A 9,182-nucleotide genomic window follows, 5' to 3' on the forward strand; every position below is an offset into this window, starting at 1 on the left:
TGGGGGCCAGGGCCCAGTGTTCCAGTCCCAGCGGGAGCTACTAAGCCAGGCAGCAAGGGGATTAAGGGGCTGAGCAATCCGCCTTCCTTCAGGCTGATGCCAGAAGGTCGGGGCTGTCTCCCCAGCTCCCCAGCAGGCCCCTTGCTGGCCGGCAGCCAGCACTGGCCCAGCCTTGATAGGGCCCCTTTTCTGTCCCCCTCAGATCTCAAAAAGACCCCACAGTACTTATTTCCTGGTCTGGCCTCCCTGATTTTTGGCACACACAGCTCCCAGGTACCCATGACCCCTCTTCCCAGCACTCCACCCCTAGCTCAGCCTCCCCATATCTAGCTTCAGAGTCCCTGCCAAAAAGTTATCCGTGACGTCTAACTCTAGTTTTACCTGCTGCAAACTGGCATCCCTTTCCCTTCTGTCCTAAAGTCAAAGGGCAGAAAACCCCAAGGGTTACATCAGCCTTGCAAGAGCGAAGCCCATCCTCCCAGGGCTGGTGTTTGGGTGAGCGATTATCTGAATTTTAGGGCACCCAAATCAGGTTCCTAAAGGGGTTTCCCTGGGGGAAAAGGCCCTGAGGGCAGCTGGGTCATTCCTCTCAGCCCCTCCCTTCCCTACCCCTGGGGAACGGGGCGGGGCAGGGACACCACCTGGGCCATGGGCCGGCCCTCCGCCCCCAGGGGGCTGGGCATGAGCTTTGCTGGGGACCCTGCTCTGGCTTAGGCGGCTGCTGTGGGCGGGCCCTGGCCTTTTCCAGCCCCTGGGCCTCCCCCTGCATTCTGGAGTCCAGAGCCACTGCCTTTGCTCCAGCCGCTGCCGCCCCACCACCTCTCCTTCTCTGCCTCTGACCCTCCTTCTCACTGCTCCCCCTGCCCAGTTGCTCCTCCCACCTGGCCATGACCACAGCCCCTGCTGGGACCCTGGCCCAGCTCTGAGTCCCGGGACCCTCGGTCCCCTCCCCCAGGCCATGGCCAACTCAGGCCTCCAGCTCCTGGGCTACTTCTTGGCCCTGGGTGGCTGGGTGGGCATCATTGCTAGCACAGCCCTGCCGCAGTGGAAGCAGTCTTCCTACGCAGGCGACGCCATCATCACCGCCGTGGGCCTCTATGAAGGGCTCTGGATGTCCTGCGCCTCCCAGAGCACCGGGCAAGTGCAGTGCAAGCTCTACGACTCGCTGCTCGCCCTGGACGGTAGGCCTGAGGCCGGCGGGGTGGGAGGTGGGAGGTGGGAACAGCACAGGGGTCTGGAGCAAGCTTTCCTCACAGTCTGCTGTCTGCATTGGGCTCCATCCTCCAGCCCCCTCTCTACAATTCCCCACTACTGCCCTGTGCCCATCCACAGTCCAGGCCAGCCTGCTGCCCTGTAGGGGGGGAGGGCTCTAGGGTCTGGCAGCTGTGGGTCCAGATTCCTGCTCTGTCACTGTAACTTTGAACCAGTCACCAAACCTCTTCCCATTGTGATGTTCTCGTCTCCAAAGGGGAATACTAACACCTGTGGCACTCTGAAAGGCTCAGTTAAGACCCTTCACCCACTTCTCCCCACACTCAGCAGACACACACTGTACGAGGCACGCCTGCTCCCCAGTCCTGCTCCCAGGCCTGTGTGGCAGCATATGGGTGCACGCACACGCATGCACACACACATGCACACGCAGGCACACAAACACACACGCACGTGTACATGCATACCTCTCCTTTTGGGGTGTGGAGTTGAGCCTGACAGGCACCGCCGAAGCTCTAACTCTGGGGTGGAGGTGATCCACCTGCAATCTGCCCAGGACCCCCCAGGGCAATCTGCTCCCCATGGGAGCTGGGAGCAGAGTGGCCATCAACCAGCCCCATTGTGCCAGTTCAGGCTGGTCAGTTCAGGCAGGTCGTCTAGCCTCGCTGAGGGACCCAGGTCTCCTGAACGCCCCCCAGGGCCCATGAAGAGGCAAGCTTCTAGCTGCCACGGGCAGAGGGGAAAGTGACCGTTGTCTGAATGGCTGCTGGGGAGGGGTTGCTGCGGGACTCAGGCTGAGTTGAGCTGGGCCTCAGATGCCCCCAGCTCTTCCATCTACCAAACCTGAGGGGACCCTGGAGCTGCCCTCAGCTGCTTGGGAGGATGGGTCAAGCCCAAGAGGGAGTCCCCAGGCCAGAAAGCAGCAGCAGAGTGAATCATACCACCAGAAAAGCCTGCAAGGGCGAGCGGACCCTCACCCCCACACCCTGTCCTCCTGACGCAGGCTGTCACTCCTCACTATCCCACACCTGCCAGCAGTTGGTCTGATCTGCAGGCCAGCTCCTACTCAAGCCTCTGTCAAGCTGGGCTCCTTCCACCAACCCCAGGCACCGACCCAACCCCCATCCCTGCCAGCCCGACTCAGTGTCACCCTGCCCACCTTAGGTCACATCCAATCAGCGCGGGCCCTGATGGTGGTGGCTGTGCTCCTGGGCTTCGTGGCCATGGTCCTCAGTGTAGTTGGCATGAAGTGCACACGGGTGGGAGACAGCAACCCCATTGCCAAGGGCCGTGTCGCCATCGCCGGGGGAGCCCTCTTCATCCTGGCAGGTGAGTGCCCCTCACTCCTCCACAATCACAGCCATGGCAGGCAGCCCCAGCCCCAGTGGCCTCGGGGGACCAGAGCAGAGCTGAGCGCCCCTCTGCTTTGTCCTCAGGCCTCTGCACTTTGACTGCCGTCTCGTGGTATGCCACCCTGGTGACCCAGGAGTTCTTCAACCCAAGCACACCTGTCAATGCCAGGTGGGTGCCAGGGCTTGGATCTTTTGCTTCACCTCCTCTGGGACCACTGACCTTTGTCCACTGGATCACCTGGCGGGGGAAGTGGGGGACAGGGTCCAGCTGCTGTCCAAGAAGCTTTAAATAGGGGCGCCAGGAGTAGTGTGCTGGGGCCTCCATAGGGGCGGGAAGCCTTTGATGGGCCCCCAGGTGCAGCAAGGACTCTCTAAGGACCTAAGTGCCCTGGCTCTGGGTTTCAATCCCACCTCTGACCAGGTGCAGTGGCTCACGCCTATAATCCCAGCACTTTGGGAGGCCAAGGTGGGTGGATCACCTGAGGTCAGGAGTTCAAGACCAGCCTGGCCAACATGGTGAAACCCCATCTCTACTAAAAATACAAAAATTATCTGGGCGTGGTGGCGGGCACCTGTAATCTCAGCTACTTGGGAGGCACAGCAGGCAGGAAAATAGCTTGAACCTGGAAGGCGAAAGTTGCAGTGAGCCGAGATCATGCCACTACACTCCAGTCTGAGTGACAGAGTGAGATTCTGTCTCAAAAAAATCAAACGATCAATCAATCCATCCATCCCAGCTTTGCATGCACTGTGTCACCTGGGCAAGTTACTTAATCTTTCTGTGCCTAGTTTCCTCCTCTGTAAAATGGGGCTAGAAACTGAGCACCAGTTCACGCATGGTTGTCTGTATCCAGCAAGACGCAGGTGAGGGTGTGGCATTTCTGCTGGTGGCAGCAGGGCTGAGATGACTTCCTGCAGGAGGCAGCAGTTATTCTGAGCCAGGAAGAAACTTGAGAATAAGGGCAGATCGTGGAGGGCCTTGCAGCCATAGGAATATTTTGTTCCTCATCCGAGTGGAGGCAGCGGCAGTCCCTCTGGCTGGGATGTGCAGAATGGTGGGGAGGGAGTGACACCAGGAAGGCGGCTGTCCCAAAGGTCTGAGCAGAGGGTTTGGGGCGCCAGGGAGGGAGCAGTAGAAAGCAGGCTGATATTCAGGAGATAACCAGGACTTGTAAGGCTGTGGGCATGGGAACGGAAGGGGATGCTCTGCAAAGGGCCTGGGCCTACCTTGGCTCCTCCCTCACTTCTCAACCTAGCCAGGAGCAGAGAATGGGACAGTCTCAAACCTAGACATCCCAGTGGGCTTTGGGTCTTGGAGTGGAGAGAGGATGAGAAAAGATGCCTGGGCTGCTGCAATCAGGAGGGATCCCTGGAGGAGGCAGAGATGTGGAGAGGGGAGGGGAGGGAGGAGATCTCAGGTACAAGGTTTGTTCCCTGGGCGGCAGCTGCAGCCACAAAATCTGCCAAGCAAGGTCCAGCTTAGGCATGTCAGGATAGGACTTGGCCCCCGATCCCTTCAACAGTCCCCAATGCCACTTGGGCTGCCAGGCCCTGTGCTGGGTCCTGGGGACACTAATGGCTCTGTCTGCCCTCAACGGGCTTCCCAGGGGGCCGGACAAGCAAGGGGCTGAGGCCTCCTGAAGAAAGCATGGCAGTGGAGTCACGCAAGGGGCAGTGTAAACACAGAGGATGTCAAGGAAAGACCCCACGGGGAGGAGGCATCTGAACTGGGCTCTGAAGGCAGAGAAGGAACTGGGGAGGCACAGGAGTGGCGGGCTGGGGGGCTTGATGCCCCAGGAGGGGGTGCCTTGTGCAAAGGCACTAAGGCAGTGAGACCCAGGATCGGGGCCGGACTGGCCAGCAGGGCCTGGGTGTGGACAGCCTTCTCCAGAGGGCAGCGGGAGCAGTCCTGGCTGGGAGTTCTGTGGGCCCGACTGTGACTGGGAAGAAAGATGGCAGGGATTGCCCCACTCCTCCCGCGCAGACCTCTCAGGCCCTCCCATGCCCCCTCCACTGGCCAGATCAGGAAATGAGCCCAAGGTTGCCCAGAGCAGGAGCTGGAGGCCAAGCCTCTGGCCTTCACGCCCACCCTGGCCGGGTCACCCTGTGTGGTGTGGATCTTCTGGGCTGGCGGGAGGCAGAAAGGAAGAGCATTCACCTCAGTTTATCTGGACACATGGAAGAGGTCGTGCGGCTCCAGCCTCCAGCTCCACACACTCTGCCCTTCCTCTGCCAGGGCAGGGACTGGGAACAACCTGAGGCAGCAGCCACACCTGATGCCATTCTCCCTACCCCTTGCAGGTATGAATTTGGCCCGGCCCTGTTTGTGGGCTGGGCGTCAGCTGGCCTGGCCGTGCTGGGGGGCTCCTTCCTCTGCTGCACGTGCCCGGAGCCAGAGAGACCCAACAGCAGCCCGCAGCCCTATCGGCCTGGACCCTCTGCTGCTGCCCGAGAGTACGTCTGAGCTCCTCCTGCCCTGGCCAGCCCCCCGCCCGGTGGCCCCCTCGTCCAGTATCCAGCCAGCCTCGCAGCACCCTGGGCAGGGCCACTGGGGCATAGGATGGGCATAGGTGCTCTGAGTAGCTTGTCCTCAACGCAAGCACCCACCTTGCAATCCGAGACCCAGATCCTCAGAGAGAGCAGAGGCAGGACCCAGCCCCCAGGCACACACACGGATGCAGGTCCAGGCACGGTCCTGTCTGCACAGCCTGGTGGGCACCAGCATGCATCCCTGGAGACAGGCCCTCAGGCACCAGCCCGGCTGTTTACTCACTGAAGAGCCGTGTGGGTGTCTGCTAAGTGCTGGGCCCTGGAGTTACAGCAGTGGCCAAGAAGTACCTTAGTACCCAGGTCCTTGGGGTGAGCAGAAACCTTCACCCTCCCCAGTCCCATGGGCTCCTCACAGCAACCCCACAAGGGCAGTGCCGGGATGCTGAACGTTCACACGAGGACAGGGAGGGTCTGAGTTTAGGTCTCAGGTTCTTCCAGTGCACCCAGGGCTGGGGGCTACCCACACAGATGGCTAGGTCGGACCATGGCGCCCCCGCCCCCGGGAATGGGCCCCAGGCAGGGCTGCTGTGAGGGCCAAGGTCTTGCCATGCTGGCCAGTACCCATGTCCGGGCCTGAATGCACAGCCCCTGTCCCCGACCCCACAGCTCACTCCACTAACCAGCTCTCTCTCTTTTGACTTTCAGACCAGTTGTTAAATTGCCCGCCTCCGCCAAGGGCCCCCTGGGTGTGTAATGTCCAGTCCCCAGCCAGGCTCTGTCCCCTGCCATACCTAGACTCTGTGTTTCATATTTTTTGGAAAGAGAAGTGAACATCCAGCCCCAATCATGGTGTCATTCAGTCTGTCCTCGGCGTGACTTGGACGGGGCCTGGGTCAGAGTGGTCAGTGCTGACCCCTGGGGCTCTTGGGCAGAAAGATGAGGAGACAGAGGTCCAGGGTGGGTTACACAGCACATCCAAGGCTGAGCAGGAGACAATTCAGGGCTCCTACCCCCTGTCTAGGGAACCCCCTCCCAAGCCTGGCCTTGGCCTTGGCTCAAGGTCCTCCTTGATGGGAGACCCCACCCACTCCTGGAGGCTGCCCCTGAGGCCTGGCCCAGCTCTGGGAGCAGGCCCCTGAGTCACGGAGCCCCTGGTGTGGAAAGAGGCCCCAAGGTAGTAAACCCTGCCCCTGTTACTGTGCTCCAGAGACCTCCTAAGGGAAGGGACAGTTCCTGGAAGGCCCTCCAGCTGGATGCTGGGGATCAGAGATAGGTGAGGCAACACAGAGTAGGAGCTCCCTATGTAGAAAAGGGAATGTGGGGAGGGCGTTAGGAGCTTGCGGGCATCAGGACTGTCCTGAGCAAGGTCTGCAGCCCCCAGCTCTGCTCACCCCAAATCCTGCCCCTTGTTTCCACACCTACCATTCTTCCTCTCCTGATCCCCAGCATCCAGCTGAGGTCCAAGGTCTTTTCCTAGAACCAGAGTGGGGAGGGGACAGCCTGAGGCTGCCCAGAGACTGTGGCTGGAACTGCTTGCTGCACCCAGCAGTACTGTCAGAGTTAGAAGGGCTTTTGGTCTTGAAGTCCAGGTACCATCCCCGCTTAGCATAGAGGGGGAAGGGCCGGAGAGGAATGTAGGGAAACCAGCCCAGGTCAGTCCCAAGGCCAGAGTCCTTTGTCCTACATCTCCCCGAACCAAAGTGTGCCAGCCCCGCCCCTCATGCTCAGACTTCTCCCACTCCAAACCCTCTCCGGTGTATCCAAGTCTCTTTGGCCACTGCATAGCAGGCTTCTGGGGAGAGCATCCATCACAGAACCTCCCCTTCCCTGCTATGCACCTTCCTTGGCCAGCCCCATTCTGGCCTCCTCCACCACCTGCCTTGTGACCACATCTCCCACCAAGTCCCCAGATCTCAAGAATGCCGCTCGGCTTCTCCTTCGAGCTTGACTCTGAGAGGGAAAGTGATGGAAACCAAGTCGGATGAGATGACTGCCATGTACGCTGCAGTCGAGGGCAGGGGCAGGAGGAATGACACAAATGGCAGGGAGCTGCTGGGGGACTGACCCCTCAGCGCCTGGCCTGGCTGGCCCTGCACATCCACCGGGGCACCACAGGGGCTTGTCCAGTCTCTGGTCAGAGGGTGTGGCCACCTGACCCTAAATAGGTTCCCCAGAGTCCTGCCCCCTGATCATGAATGATAACTGCAAGAGTTTTTCCTCTGGGTGCCTGAAGCTACAGTGCAATGGTTCCCAACCCTGCGTGCACATTCGAGTCACCTGGGGGCGACGCCCAGGCTCCAACCCCAGACACTCTGACTTCATTGATCCAGGTAGACCTGCCATCAGAGGTCAGGTAGCTCCTCAGGGGACTGTAGTGTGTGGTCAGCACTGAGGGCTCCTCTATGAGGCCTCAAGCCCAGGTCTCTGTGAGGCCTGCAGACAGAGAAAAGAACCCACAAGAAAAGAGGTGGAGTCCAGGCGTGGTGGCTCATGCTAGTAATCCCAGCACTTTGGGAGGCCAAGGTGGGTAGATACCTGAGGTCAGGAGTTCGAGACCAGCCTGGCCAACATGGTGAAACCCTGTCTCTACTAAAAATACAAAAATTAGCTAGCTGTGGTGGTGGGCACTTGTAATCTCAGCTACTTGGGAGGCTAAGGCAGGAAAATCACTTGAACTCGGGAGGTGGAGGTTGCAGTGAGCCGAGATCACGCCACTGCACTCCAGGCTGGGCGACAGAGCGAGACTCCATCTCAAAAGAAAAAAAAAGAAGAAGAAAAAAAAAGAGATGGGTAGAGGAAGCCCCAGCTCACTCCTGCCTTTCCCGATACCAGGCTGTTCTGTGACATGCCCACATCTTTCCAGTCAATTCCCCTTTTGGCTGAAAAAACATTGAGTTTGAGTCCTGTCCCACACAGCCAGAAGAGCCCTGCCTAATAGGATTTGGAACCTGGAAACTCAGCGCAGCCTTGCAGAGTCCTGTTATATGGTGCCAGCGGAGCAGGGATGGGATCATCCGCCTATTCTAGGCTGGGTGTTGGGCAATCCTTGCTATTTGGTCATGAAGCAGCTGGCCAGGAAACCACACGTCATTCTCTCTCGAGCTTCAGGGTCCAATGGAGAATGCCGGGATAGAGTGTGCTGGCTCCTTCTTGTGGGTTTCAGGGACAGACTGCAAGAGAGACAAGATACATGCAAGTGGCGGGGGGTGGTGGGGGTGCTGGAGGGGGTGCCTGACGGCAGAGTAGGAACCAGCTTCAGTCTGTTCCTTTGTTAGGGGAAGCCCTTTCTGCCTATAGCCAGGGATTGGAGAGGCAGAGGGTCAGAGAACCACACATCTCGCTGAATTGAACAACCAATTAATACACTGATTTAAAATGTTGTGAGATCCTGGCAATGGGAAGATATCTGGGAAAAAACTAGAGGAATTTGAAGCTAAAAGACTTTGAGATGCCTGGTCCCACAGGCTTCTCCTGAAGCAAACCCACTCCCATATCTACAAGGCCACCTGAGCTGCCAACCAGAGGCCGATAATCCAGGCTTCATGTCCAGGCTGTTGTTTACTGTCCTAACCTTAAGGCTACAGGACTGGGGAGAGACCCAGGAAGGTAGGGCTCAGACTCAAAAGGCGTGATTCTAAAGCTTTTGCCTTATTCTAGAGCATTGTGTACTAGCAAACAGAGTCCCCCCACCCCGAGAAGGAAATTGGCAGGCCATAAAATACGGTTGTAGGATGAATACACCCATGTACTCAGCCCCAGGGCCAAGGAGCACAGCAACATAAGGTGTTCAGCAAAAAGGAGTGAACCTGAGCCACCGGAGGAGCTGACCAGGAAAATCAGCTACTGCTTGGGAAGAGGCTCAAAAACCGTGCAGCTGAGAATACAGCGTATGGACTGACTATTAGATTATGAAGGAGTTATTGCCGGGCGCGGTGGCTCACACCTGTAATCCCAGCACTTTGGGAGGCCGAGGTGGGCGGATCATGAGGTCAGGAGATCGACCATCCTGGCTAACACGGTGAAACCCCATCTCTACTAAAAACACAAAAAATTAGCCGGGCGAGGTGGCGGGCGCCTGTAGTCCCAGCTACTTGGGAGGCTGAGGCAGGAGAATGGCGTGAACCCGGG

General features: G+C 58.7%; 1 protein-coding gene across 2 annotated transcripts; it reads left to right on the top strand.

Annotated features, from left to right (window-relative positions):
• Positions 1-739: 739 nt before the first annotated feature.
• On the top strand, positions 740-7,967 carry CLDN19 (claudin 19). Of its 2 annotated transcripts, XM_037997988.2 has the most exons (4): positions 740-1,181; positions 2,377-2,541; positions 2,649-2,733; positions 4,866-7,967. In XM_037997988.2, the coding sequence occupies exons 1-4, from the start codon at positions 959-961 to the stop codon at positions 5,026-5,028; spliced, it is 636 nt and encodes a 211-aa protein (XP_037853916.1). In that variant the 5' UTR covers positions 740-958; the 3' UTR covers positions 5,029-7,967. The 2 variants fall into 2 exon arrangements, with proteins under 2 accessions (XP_037853916.1, XP_007977338.1); XM_007979147.3 differs by lacking the exon at positions 2,649-2,733.
• Positions 7,968-9,182: the final 1,215 nt, after the last annotated feature.

This window comes from Chlorocebus sabaeus, chromosome 20 (genome assembly GCF_047675955.1).
Source record: "Chlorocebus sabaeus isolate Y175 chromosome 20, mChlSab1.0.hap1, whole genome shotgun sequence".
NCBI classification, from domain to species: Eukaryota; Metazoa; Chordata; class Mammalia; order Primates; family Cercopithecidae; genus Chlorocebus; species Chlorocebus sabaeus.

Bases quoted from the DNA above. Each gene is read 5' to 3' on its own strand.
- CLDN19 (XM_007979147.3), top strand. From the start codon at position 959: ATGGCCAACTCAGGCCTCCAGCTCCTGGGCTACTTCTTGGCCCTGGGT. The intron at 1,182-2,376 runs GTAGGCCTGAGG...TGCCCACCTTAG, and splicing joins CTCGCTGCTCGCCCTGGACG to GTCACATCCAATCAGCGCGG. The intron at 2,542-4,865 runs GTGAGTGCCCCT...TACCCCTTGCAG, and splicing joins AGCCCTCTTCATCCTGGCAG to GTATGAATTTGGCCCGGCCC.